General features: G+C 40.1%; 1 protein-coding gene across 9 annotated transcripts in view; it reads left to right on the top strand.

Annotated features, from left to right (window-relative positions):
- FAT1 (FAT atypical cadherin 1) overlaps positions 1 to 13586 on the top strand; it is a 386437-nt gene that overhangs the window by 285489 nt on the left and 87362 nt on the right. For all 9 annotated transcript variants that reach the window (XR_013272342.1, XM_077477359.1, XM_077477364.1 and 6 more), the window contains 4 exons: positions 2432 to 2585; positions 9958 to 10191; positions 11380 to 11769; positions 13268 to 13482. Coding sequence is in view for 8 of the 9 variants with exons in the window: in XM_077477359.1 (XP_077333485.1) it covers positions 2432 to 2585; positions 9958 to 10191; positions 11380 to 11769; positions 13268 to 13482 (993 nt within the window). In the remaining variant the exon portion in view is untranslated. The remainder of the gene's footprint in view (positions 1 to 2431; positions 2586 to 9957; positions 10192 to 11379; positions 11770 to 13267; positions 13483 to 13586) is intronic.

Here is a 13586-nt window from a genome sequence, read left to right as displayed (position 1 = left end):
ATGCTGTGTGATTGGGAATGCATAACAAACATATATTAGGGGGCGGGGGTTCTAAATTAAATATAGTTTAAAGTTTTGTCTTTATATAGAACTAGAATGAAGGTATTGTGCGTACTGTAAGGAGTTACGTTTTGTTTATTTCTGATTTGTAGAGACTCAGCTTTGTGACTGACCTATCTATTATGCAGAGTTAGGTGTGAAAGATGCATATATTAAACGTATGCAAATTAGATTAACATTCACACATTGCTTAATGTTAGATTAGCTGTGATGCAAGCAATTCTATTTAAAGTAATGACCATTTAATGAGGATAGTCTGCTAGTGGTAGTTATGGCATGCAATAAAGAAGTCAAACATTTGAAAGGTCAATATAATATAGGTGAGGAGAAAGTTTACATAAATCAAAGACTGTATGTTATGCCCTTCCACCCACAACCTTCTAATTCTCCACCAAATCCTGAATAATGACTTATAAATTGACATGTTAAGCACCTCTTCCTATCTAAATTGACAACTATAACAGAAAATAATAAGCAAATTTAAATAAACTGCAGCATTATAAGGTCCTGTTTGCTGGGATGTAAAATGTACAATTTGCGCATTTAGAGGACTAAGCTATTTTAAAAGTTAAGTTTTGTTTTTTTAATGATTGCTTGAAATTTGGTTTGATTTGGAAACCATTGTGTAATAATCTAATTGGCATATATTATACATACATTATACAAAAACTTCATTTTTTCCCCCATAAAATCAGTACAAGCACCGTGGGCAGGCTCTACAACATTCTAAGAGAAATGTAATACAGTCTTCCCTTGGTCCACAGCTTATGTACCAGCAGGTATGGCCCTCTGCTTCAAAAAGGCGTGCAAACAATATATGTTGGGCATGCTCTGGCACTACTGATTTCAGTAACACCCACAATTAGACCCTTGTCCCCTCCCCCAGCCTCAGACTGGGCAGTGAATGGAGAAGCAGCAAACAGATGCTCTATCTTCCCATAAGCATGCTTCATGCAATACTGCACAAATGAGCTGCTCCCCGTGGTGCTTATCCTTCTGGCAGCCTGGGTTCCTCTGCATAAAGTTAAATTCAGGTGCTTACGCTGATTACAATTGATAAAAATACATTTAAGGTCATGTTAATAAATATAGGGCTGCATTCATTTGTGTTTTTTACCTTCCTTTTGCTCAGTTTTAAGTAGTTTTTTTATTTATTTACTAAAGGAGCAGAGCATGTTCACTTTGCAAAGTGAATGTTCAGTTAGCATAGGTAATGCTAACTTCAGGAATACCCAAAGAATACCCAATCATGTGCAAGTAGAATTGAAAAACAAAACAAAAAAAAACAAGATTTTTACTCACATATGATTGGATGGTTGAAATCTCCTCATTCACTTAGCTAAGTGACAATTAACATTGCAAAGTGAACGTGCTAGGCTCCTTTAGTAAAGCCCACTGTGTCAAAACTCAGGCATCTGTTTTAAAAGCTAAACAACTTTTATCCTATCCTATTATGCTGTGTACACACGACCGGACTTTCTGGCAGACTAGGTCCGACGGTCTTCCCAACGGACTTTTGGCAGAGTTCCAACGGACTTTCTGAACGAACGGACTTGGCCACACACGAACAGACTAAGTCCATTCGAAAGTCCATTCGTTTTGAACGTGATGACGTAAGATGGGACTAAAAGAGGAAGTTCAATAGCCAGTAGCCAATATCTTCCCTTGCGTCATATTTGGTTGTCGGACCAGCATACAGACAAATGGTTTTCTCTATAGGAATTGAGTCCATCAGACAGATTTGAAACATGTTCTATTTCTAGGTCCATCTGATTTCTTTAATGAAAAATGATTGGATTAGCCGACACGGACTGATTCCATCGGGTCTAGTCTGCCAGAAATACGGTCGTGGGTATGCGGCATCAGTTTGATTTATGGACACTACAATAGTAAGTGGCAGATAGGGGTTGATTTACTAAAACTGGAGAATGCTAATTCTGGTGAGGCTCTGCATATGAATCAGCTTCTAGGTTTTATCGCCAAAGATTAATTGGGCAAGCTGAAGTTAGAAGCTGATTAGCTACTATGCATAGCTGCACCAGATTGGCTACCAAGCACAGCAGCACCAGATTGGCTACCATGCACAGCTGCACCAGATTGGCTACCATGCACAGCTGCACCATATTGGCTACCATGCACAGCTGCACCAGATTCTGGGTGCTCCAGTTTTAGTAGATCTCCGCCAAAGCTTCCATTAATTTGGTAGTTTGTTCCTAATGAGTATACAAATTTTTTAGAAGTTCTGCACTTTATGGCATTTTGGTAGCTTTGGGTAGCTGTCTTTAAAAGACCACCATCTAACGCAGACCTGGTTTCTTTTTAATAAGAATATCTTTAAGAGGATCACTGGTTTTATCTAATGTTTTCACAGGATTCCTATTCTGAGACCATTTCAGAAGATGCCCCCTCCGGGAAACTAATTCTACAAGTGTCAGCCACAGATGCCGACATTCGTTCCAACGCTGAGGTCATTTACACACTGCATGGACTTGGCTCAGAGAAGTTTCACCTCAATCCATTTACAGGTGCGCTCCAGAAATGAAAGTAATAAGTAATAAATTCTACACTTTCTGTTTTGACCTTTAATTATGTCTTACAGACATCATTACTATTAATTCTTCAGGAGAAAAAAGCCAGGCATAATTTCCTGCTGCAGGAATAGGCACTTAATTGCCTCAATTCTATTAATTGAGGAACTCAATATAACTGTATGAAACATAAAAAAAACTGTTCTACACAGACAGTGTTTATTCATTATTATTGGAGGAAGGTTAGGCAAAATCAGCAATGCCTTTGGTGTGGGCTATTATTTTACACAGTTTAACCACTTCAATACAGGGCATTCTCACCCCCTTCCTGCCCAGGTCAAGTTTCAGTTTTTAACACTGTAACATTTTGAATGACAATTGCACGGTCATGCAACACTGTACCCAAATACATTTTTTTGATTTGTTTCCCCACAAACAGAGCTTTCATTTGGTGGTATTTGATCACCTCTGCAGTTTTTATTTTTTGCGCTATAAACAAAAAAAGAGCAACAATTTTGAAAAAACACAATATTTTTTACTTTTTGCTATAATACATATCCCAATTTTTTTTAAAATATGTTTTTCCTCAGTTTAGGCTGATATGTATTCTTCTACATATTTTTGGTAAAAAAAAAAAGTGCAATAAGCTTGTATTGATTGGTTTGCACAAAAGTTATAGCGCCTACAAAATAGGGGATAGATTTATGGCATTTTTATTTATTATTTTACTAGTAATGGCGGCGATCTACAATTGTTATTGTGACTGCGACATTGAGGCAGACAGATCAAACACTTTTGACACTATTGTAGGACCACTAACACTTATACAGTGATCTGTGCTATAAATATGCACTGCGATTGTGACATTGAGGCAGACAGATCAGACACTTTTGACACTATTTTGGGACAACTGACACTTATACAGTGATATGTGCTATAAATATGCACTGATTACTGTATAAATTTTACTGGCCGGGAAGGAGTTAACACTAGGGGGAGCTCAAGGGGTTAACTGTGTTACCTAGTGAGTGATTCTAACTGTGGGGAGAGGGGACTTACTAGGGTAAGAGGCCGATCGGTGTTCCTATATACTAGGAGCACATGATCTGTCTCTAACTCCATTGCGGCTGCCGGGCATACGAATTGGCTCCCGGGTGACGTGGCGCATGCACCCCCTTCTCCCTTTCGGGAGGCCAAGGACGTCATATGACGCCCACCTGGAAGGGCCAGAGTGTTCCTGCGGATGTCATATGACAATGGGCGTGTAGGGAAATGGTTAAGCATTTATAGGTTAGTATTTTTTTTAACTCTGTGTCTTCTAACCTGAATTATTTGCAGATCAAAGCCTTTCCTGTAAATTTTTACATTTCAAACTTAGCTCCAGCAGCTGAAGCTGTCCTGGGAGAGAAAGGCAGATCCGGGAATATCCTGACACATGGTGATATATTTATAAAAAAAATATATATATATATAAAAATTACATTTGATCCTGCATGCACATTCATTATGTGCCAAAATTAGGCAAAATATTATTCATTTATAGTGTGAATTAGGAAAATAATGCCTTTTGACCACTAGATGGAGATGGCTATCATAATAAATAAATATGTTCCCTGTGATCATGAGCTCCAGCTAGTGGTCATAATGCAGCTTTTTCCAGGTTCATTCTTTTTTTTTAATTAAAAACTTTCAGGCTGGAGAGAAATTTGCCTAATAGCATTCAATGTTCCCTCCGTTTACACAAAATGATTATTTGCAGGACAAAAAGCCCTGGGAATGTTTTTATATACCATCGGGAGTAGTCCAACACCAAGAGACTGATACTGCAAAACACAAAAAAAATCATAAAATATGTGTTTTGGGTAAACTTGGGTTACTGTGATGCAACATAAATGTCAAAAGATGTATGCTGTGGAAGATGTGTGGGCAGTCAGCATGATGTAGGACAGGAGTGTCAAACTCTATTTCATTGTGGGCCACATCAGCATGTCAGTTGTCCTCAAAGGGCCGGTTGTATCTGTAAGCCTATATAAATTTCTGCTGGGCTTTTTTTTCAGAGAATAGGTGTAGGAAGTCAACCACACCCCCCCGCCGAACCACATCGAACGTTGGGTGTGGCTAAATTGCACTAAAAGTGGGAGGATCCTAAAGAGGCAATAAATACCACAAGTGCGTTATGTGCAGAGTTTAAGGATGTGCTATGTACAGAATGCTAAATTTATGGGTGCACTACCTACATGGTGGAGACTTCAGAAGTACGCTTCATACCAAGAGCAGGGTTTAGGAGTGCACTATATACAGAGTGCAGAATTCAGGGGTATGCTGTGTACAGAGTGCAGTGTTGAGGAGTGCGCTACATAAGTGCAGGGTTTGGGGGATTGCTATGCACAGTGGTTCAGTTGTCTTTCACAGGCTGACCACATCCCACATCCATACCTCCCACTGTGTGTGAGGGCTACATGAAATGGTCTGGGGAGCTGGATTTGGCTCACTGGCCTGATGTTTGACAGATGTGATGTAGGATTAGCTTTTTTTTCCAGTTCGCTCATTGGACATTGAATGTTTTGGCCGAATCCATGAGGGATATGCTTTTGATCCCTTGGGGGAAGAAAAAAGGAAAAATGTTTGAAATGAGACTTCTTTAAAAAATTGCACTTATATTGTGGTCTGACACATTTTTAAAGACCGCTCAATATTGTAAAGACAATACATTAACTCTTAGGATGTGGAGCTTGTTGGTAGTTTTTGGTGCAGAGCTTCCACTGAAAAAATCCCAAAGGTCACTTATAGTAGTACTAACCCTCACTGTAATTCTAATGCTAAAATGTTCTTTAACCTCTACACTCACCCTAACACTGATCCTCACACTAACTTCCCCTAAACCCCAACTTTCCCCGAATCCTTACACAAATTCTTCCTGTAGGTTTAACACTGTTACTCACACTAAATATCCCTGTAAACCTTACACCAACCCAACCTACAAGTCTAGCACTAATACTCACACTAACTGCCTGTAAATCTAACACTAATCCTCACACTAACTCTCCCTAAACCCTTACACCAAGTATAATAATACTCATCATACTAATTCTGCCTTTAACCCTAAAGCCCAGTACACACTAACCGTTTTTTTTTTTGTTTTTTTTTTCATTCAGCCAGTGAGCTGAATGAAAAAAAACCTGAAGAGCACAGTAGGAGCCGATGTACTAACAATCCAATGTTAGTACATTGATCTCCCTCACTGAGATGATGTGTTCTGACAGGTGGACTGTCCATCATCCCCCCACGTGCCAGAACACCCCAGTCACTGATTGGGTGCTAATCAGCAGACCTTTTTCAGTTATGCCCCTTCAATAGAAGCCATCCAAACGGCCAGCTTCTGCGTACAGAACGGCAGAATGTCAGTCAGTTTTTATTGAAATGCTGCCCAATATTTGACCCGTGTCGTTACCCAAACTTTAACCTTGCCTTTTACTCCTACTCATTCTCTTTGTTCTTCTCAAGACCTCCTGCTCTCTAGCTCCCACATCACCTCCTCCCATACTCGCCTCCATGACTTTTCTAAAGCCTCTCCATTCCTATGGAATGCCCTACCCCAATCTGTCTGCCTATCTCCAACTCTATTAGCTTTTAGACGATCCCTGAAAACCCTTCTCTTCAGAAAAGCCTACCCTACCTACACCTAACAACAGTTTTTTTATTTTCTCCATGAGCTCAACCCCCACAGTTATTACCTTTTGTTTCCACTTGGCCCTCCCTTCTAGATTGTAAGCTCTAACGAGCAGGGCCCTCTGATCCCTCCAGTATTGATTTGTATTGTAATGCCCTGTACACACAGTCGGAAATTATGACGAAAAAGTCCGACCGGATTATGTTGTCGGAAAATCCGATCATGTGTGGGCTCTATCGGAAAAAGTTTGAGAGTTGGATCTAAAATTTTCCGACAACAAAATATGTTTTTTTCCAATCGTGTGTAGAGAATTCCGACGCACAAAGTGCCACACATGCTCTGAAAAAATGTGGAGACGAAAGCTATTGGCTACTGGCCTCTATGTAGTCCCGTCATACGTTTTGTACGTCACCTCGTTCAGAACGATCGGATTTTCCGACAACTTAGTGTGACCGTGTGTATGCAAGACAAGTTTCGGCCAAAATCCGTCGGAAAAAATCAGACGGATTTTGTGGTCGGAATGTCTGACCGCGTGTATGGGGCATAAGTGTTCTGTCTGCCCTCATGTTGTAAAGCGCTGTGCAAACTGTTGGCGCTATATAAATCCTGTATAATAATAATAATAATACAATAACACAACCCCTTGCCAATGTAAAATGAACCCATTTAAAAAACCTTTCCTGTGCCAAAAAATACCAACACAATCCCAGCAATGAAATCTACTCTTTTGTCTCAAAAAACTTTACAAAATGTATACAGCAGACCATTTTATTAATACACATTATAAAGCTAAACATGGTATGAAAGGGCAGAAGAAAAACCTTTGTAAATAAATGTGTAAAAAAAAAAACCTAATCGACTCATACAACTGCATGTTTCAGTGCCCACATTCTCAATAGTATTTTGCTCATATTCTGTATAAATTGGAATATCCAAACACATTAAAAGTTTTAATGTTCTGCTACATCTCAGTGGATGAAATTTTTCTGCAGACATTCTAGACTTGTTAATAAAGGCCCTCTGCACAAAGCCCCTGCTAGTATGTTGATTATTTAAGGAGAAGCATCTTCGGCTGGAATAAACTGATTAGCCGTGGTATATGCATCCATTATCATGAAGCAAAGCATCCTTCACTAAACTGTGCTGCATAACTTTTAAAGAGCTAAAGTAAAGAGGCTTAAAACGAGGTAGTAAATGAAAAAAGAAGTGTCTGAACCAGAACACATTAGAGGAATTGTAACTTCCAGCTGACCTGGAAATACCTTGCAATGCCATAGAAAGAGCGTTGCTTTTTTTTTTTTTGCAGAACATGCTTTGTCTGGGCTTTGTCTGCCTGCTGCTGACATATTCATAACTAAAGAATGTGCAGGCTCTATAAGTGCTTCACTTCTGATTAGATGAACAGAGAATGCTTTGTTTTCAGGCAGGGCACTGGGGCCACTATTCCTCGGGGTCCACAGTGTAGTGGCTATGAGAGTTGCTATCACCATAGCTCAGAGTCTATAGAGCTAGAATATAATAGACGTGTTTTAGATGTATTAGTTAAAGAAAGTTATCTGATCTTAAATTGATACTAACCTGGTTTAGAAAATATATATTCGGGTATGTACTCTTAAAGTGTCCACCAACAGAAAAAATGTGAAGGTAAACTACCACCGTACACCCTCCCCATCCCCCTGGTCCTAACTGTACTTACCTCTGGGGTTGCTAAGCTTTCTTTGCTCGGACAACCCATCCAGTGGTCTGGGGATTTAAAATCACTGCTCTTCTCCTTCTCTGAGCAATGCTTCCAGGACAGACCAGAGCAATTCTGATTGGGCAGCTCCTCTACAGTGAACCACTCTGGTCTGTCCCAGAAGTAGCACACAGAGAAGAGGGAGAAGAGTGGAGATTTCACATCCCTGGTTTGCTGGACTGACTGCCTGGGTACTGACAGCTTATAAATCCCAGAGGTAAGTACACTTGGGACCAGGGGGTGGAGAGGGTATATGGTGTGTGTTTTCACCTTTACATTTTCTGTAAAAGTACATTAACATTTTAACTAAAAAAGTACTTTGTATTGCTCTTAGTCTCCTCCATATCTCCAAATTCCTTTTTTTTTTTGCTGCTCTGATCTGGCTTCCTGTTAGAAAGTTAAGTTCATTATTCATCATCCCACTGTATGTGCATAGCCACCCTCCTCTGCCCTCCTCTGCCACCCTCCTCTGCTCTGATCTGCACGATTACTGTGGAAATGTTCATATGGACATTCTGTAGCTTCTGCTGATATCCCCATCAGGGTATCTCAGGGAAAGAATTTATCATGTGGGGTGGATTTTCCCAACCAATTTCTATTGTATCTCTGAGGTACAGGTGGCACCTGGAATGTCTGCTTCAGGCGGCCACACATGGATTGAAATTCAGCCAGTTCCCCAGGGACTGTCTGAGATTCAATCCATCTATGGGCAGACAGTTTGTACCCAAGTTAATCAACTTGGGTATAACCAGCCTGTCCAATTTTTTATGTGTGATTACTGCCGATGGCTATTAGTAATCATTTTGTTCTGCTGTCCAGGAAGGCTTCCAGCGCCCACCACCAAAGGAAAGAAAATCAAATCATCTATAGGCTGCTTTAGTACAGAAATAAGCACAGTTGACCATTTGAAGCACACACAATTATTTAGACCAGGGGTCTCAAACTGGCAGCCCCCCAGCTGTTGCAAAACTATAAGTCCCATCGTGCCTCTGCCTGTGGGAGTCATGCTTGTAACTGTCAGCCTTGCAATGCCTCATGGGACTTGTAGTTTCGAAACAGCTGGAGGGTCGCCAGTTTGAGACATCTGATTTAGACAGTCCTTCAGAAGTTAGATGTTTTGCTTACTATTTGACCACAGTCTCATGTCTATGGGAAATTTAGATTTGTTGGCCTCATGCCTTAACTTAGATGAGTAGGCTGAAAATGATGTTAAGGAGGAGTGTTTTCTTCCTTCTGAAGTGATAACTGATGTTATCATGGAGCTTCAGAAGAGAGGAATCATATTAAAGTACAGACAAGTTTCCATCACAGGGAGCTGCATTAGGTAGACCTCACTGATGGGTATTTGTGGGACCTTGTAGGGGGACTTAGGGGGGCACGATCAGAGTTTTCCTCAAAAAAATCTTGGATTGGTTTTCTGACGGAATTCCACTCAAGCTTGGCTTGCATACACATGGTCACACAAACGTTCTCGGAACTTTTGACCACCAAGAACGCGGTGACGTACAACACTACGACGAGCCGAGAAAATTAAGTTCAGTGCTTCCGAGCACACATTGAATTGTTTCCAAGCATGCGTAGGAATTTTGAACGTCGGAATTGGTACAGACGATCGGAATTTCCGATCGGAACTTTTTCTGTCGGAAAAATAGAGAACCTGCTCTCAATCTTTTGCTGGTGGGAATACCACCAGCAAAAGTCCAATGGAGCATGCACACGGTCGCAATTTCCGACTATAATCTCACATCGGACTTTTGCTGGCGGAATTTCCGATCGTATGTACGGGCATAAGATAACACTGTAGGTGCTGATGCACGTATAATGAACTGCTACAGCACATATTAGAAAGTCACAGTTTTACTTTAAGGTTCTGGAATCTGAGTCTAACCTGATCCCTTTTTCAAAAGTTGCAGACAGACTATAGATTATGTTTCAAAATGAATTTTTCTCTTTTACTTTTCAAGGCGAACTGAAAACATCATTACCACTTGACCGTGAGATCCAGGAAGTCTACCATCTCTTGGTGAAAGCTAAAGATGGAGGCGGCAACTTCTGTGAAGCCAATGTGGAGCTGACATTAGAAGATGTGAATGACAATGCTCCAGAGTTCTCTGCAGATCCTTACAGTGTAACTGTATTTGAGAACACTGAACCCAAAACTCCAATTACAAGGGTGCAGGCCATAGATGCTGATACAGGTATTACCCAGCTCTGTGGGGAAAGCCTCAATCAAAGTGAATCATCTAATGTGTGCATATATTTTTGGCTTGTTAAAGGCATTGCGTGCTTTCAAATGTTTTTGTTGCTTCTCTGTGTTGTTTGTTTGTCGTACTTTGTGATGATGGGCTCACATATTGTGGTGGCAGTTTGTAGTGTCATGACTGATCAATTCCCCTATGTCTGTATGTTGCTTCAGCTTGCTGGTCCCTTTGTGCCAGGGGACTGGACAGCTTCTTGTTCCAGGTCATGTAGTGTCAAACGCATGCCTGCTAACCCCTCTGTGTTGCAACGCAAATGTGGACATGCTAATGTGATGAAACACTGCATGAGTGTATCTTCAGTGTGTATCTGTGAATGCTGTGTCTGTTTATGCCTGTGTCAGATCAAATTACTGCGTAGTTCTCACCTGCACCAGCAACAGACCGAGAGACCCAGGGATCTGGGAATATATAGTTTCTTCACAGAAAACTTGTCAGGTCTCACACCACAGACATAAGTTAAGCCTAACCTGTGCAATGCCATGCCACATGCCTCATGTTTCAACACAAACTAAAACTGCTGACATGGGAATGTGAAGATTTACTCTAATATATGGTAACAAATGACACCATGAAACTACATGATTAATGCACATCTTATGTAAGTGAAAAACACAAGGTGCAGGTAGTAATGTTTACCATGCCTTTAAGCTGCAGTATTCCAACTAGACATACTGCCTAGGCTTAGTATTACTGCAGGAGACTAGTGTACTGTGGTTCGCTGACTAGTAATAATCTTAGAGAGTCAGCATAAGACCAAGAAGGTAAAAAATAAAGGCTCCCATAGTTCTCTGAGCACTGGTTTTCTTTAACCTGTGGACAGTCTCTTGCCAATATTGGCAACATGAAATATGAATAAAGGCCATGTTCCTAGCAGATTTGTATACATGTTTGCTTGGTCCACATTTCTTCAAAAGCAAAGCATACATTTTTGTGGGAGTGAGTTTAGTTGCAATATGTACATTTTGTGTAAGAGGTGACAAATAGCTATCTAGCAAGAAATGTCATATAATATATATATATATATATATATATATATATATATATATATATATATACATTGTATGTAAACAACATATATTATGCTAAATACTGTTACTTTATGATGTTTCTTGTTTTTTATTATAGGACTTAATCATAAGGTGCAGTACTCTTTCGTCAGCTCAGCAGACGGCCAGTTCTCCATTGATGAGTCATCAGGAATAATTACTTTGGAGAAACCTCTAGATCGGGAGATGCAAGCAGTGTATGCACTTACAGTCAAAGCCAGTGATCATGGATTACCTCGGAAGCTGTCCTCAGTTACCAGCGTGTTAATATCAGTCTTGGACATTAATGATAATCCACCGGTCTTTGAACACAGAGAGTACGGGGCTACTTTATCAGAAGATGTAATAGTTGGAACAGAAGTTCTCCAGGTGTATGCCACGAGCAGGGATATTGAAGCGAATGCAGAAGTTTCATACCAGATTATCAGTGGAAACGAGCAAGGAAAATTCAGCATTAACCCAGTAACAGGTAATTTCATTTTTTGAAGTGTGATGGTGACCTAATCATAATGAATAGCTTGCCTTAAAAAAAACATTCATTAACGTGTGTGCATTAAAACACTGCAGTGGAACTCTTTTAAATGGACCCTAAAAGGTTGGCAGGGAGTTCCCTACTGCTATAATCTTTAAAAGGTATTTTCTGCATTACAGAGTATTTTCTGTCTGTACAATTAAAGCCAGTTATTTTTATGTTTTTAATTGATCTATTGTAGCAGTCATCGATAAAGGACAAGAATGGTGGTGTGTGTGTGTGTGTTTGTGTGTGTGTGTTGGGGGGGTGGGGGGGGGGGCATTGAAGGACCTGGTCTTGGGGCGGCAAAGGGAGTAAATCCGGGCCTGAAGGTTGGTGCTGTTTTTTTCACATTTATGAGTTGCAGTAATACAATACTAAATGCATTTCAGTTTTGCATATTCAGAATGATACCCAAGCACATGTTACAGTTGCAACCAAAGCACCTCTGCAGTACAGTACAACGCATTGAACATTCGGGTCACAGTGGTGTGCTGTGTTGCTGAAAACGCAAAAGGTGAATTTTTTCATGCATCAGAATCAGTAGGCTCCTTTAACACAATGTTTTATCACACAAAAAATGTGTGTGTTAACTAGTGTTAAGGAACCCTAAATTATGGTTTCCCATACTTCTAGTCTTATCTTCTTAGTGTTTCTGACCTGTAAACAGTGTTGGGATGGAGTCCTATTTTTACCAGCCAGGCAGCTGGAATATTTTCCAGTTGGCAAGTTTAGGTCAAAGACACCCCTTAAACCTCTACAGTGGTAAGCCAGAAAAACACAATTTCCCGCATAAAGGATTATCCACATTCTCAAGAAAGTTGTAAACTCCTTTACTGGAAAGTTGTGTCGAGCTATGGGTGTCGCCACTCTCAAACTCCCGCTGAAGCGCTGTTAAAGAACAGCTGGCGAGATGCCAGAGCATTTGAAGTTGCTTGGCGTTTTCAGATTGACAAAGTCCCGGACATGAATAAGTAAAGACATCAATGAACCTGCAGCTGCACTGCTCAAAAGAAATAAGCAATACGTCTTCAGTGCAATTAGATGAATGCAAGGCTGCTAGTAAAATGCAGGTTTAGAGCTTTCAATAAAATACAGGGATAAGAACAATCCACTTTGCATACAATTACGCAGAGCTCATCATGATTTTTAGCTGCAGTTTCACATGCAGTTAACTGCACCAGTAAGCATTAAAATTTAGTGAATGTAAAGGAATGAAGTATATAATACTTTATCCCAAATTGTAAAAAAATCTTTGTAGCACTTTTCAGAATCTTTTCTCTAGAATGCCATGCCTCTGTAAGCCCTGGTCGTTTCTAAAGAACACTATCATATTTTTAAGGAACCATGCATTGTTTTAGAGATACATACATACATACATCGAAATCTGTTTTTACATTCAAAGCCCAATAACCCTAAATTTTACTATTTCTATGTACATTTTATTTTATTTCAGGAGTTCTTTTTATAATTGAAAGTCTGGATCATGAAAGTGCAGCAGAATTTTATTTAACAGTAGAAGCTATAGATGGTGGCACGCCACCCCTGAGTGATGTTGCAACAGTCACCATCAATGTAACAGATGTCAATGACAACTCACCAGTTTTCAGTCAAAGCACTTACAATGCTGTGGTCGGTGAAGACGCTGTGTCTGGACAACCCGTCTTAATGGTAATTTGAGCTCAGCCACTTTTTTAATATATCAGTATGTACTATATTTCCAATAATACTGTTGCCTCCTTTATTGATGATCTTCCATATGAGCAGGTTTTTAC

Source organism: Lithobates pipiens, unplaced genomic scaffold, assembly GCF_037356315.1.
Source record: "Lithobates pipiens isolate NorthernLeopardFrog02 unplaced genomic scaffold, aLitPip1_a1.2 Scaffold_13, whole genome shotgun sequence".
Taxonomy (NCBI): domain Eukaryota; kingdom Metazoa; phylum Chordata; class Amphibia; order Anura; family Ranidae; genus Lithobates; species Lithobates pipiens.
The sequence above is the reverse complement of the archived record's forward strand: the minus strand, read 5'-3'. Positions and strand labels throughout refer to the sequence as shown.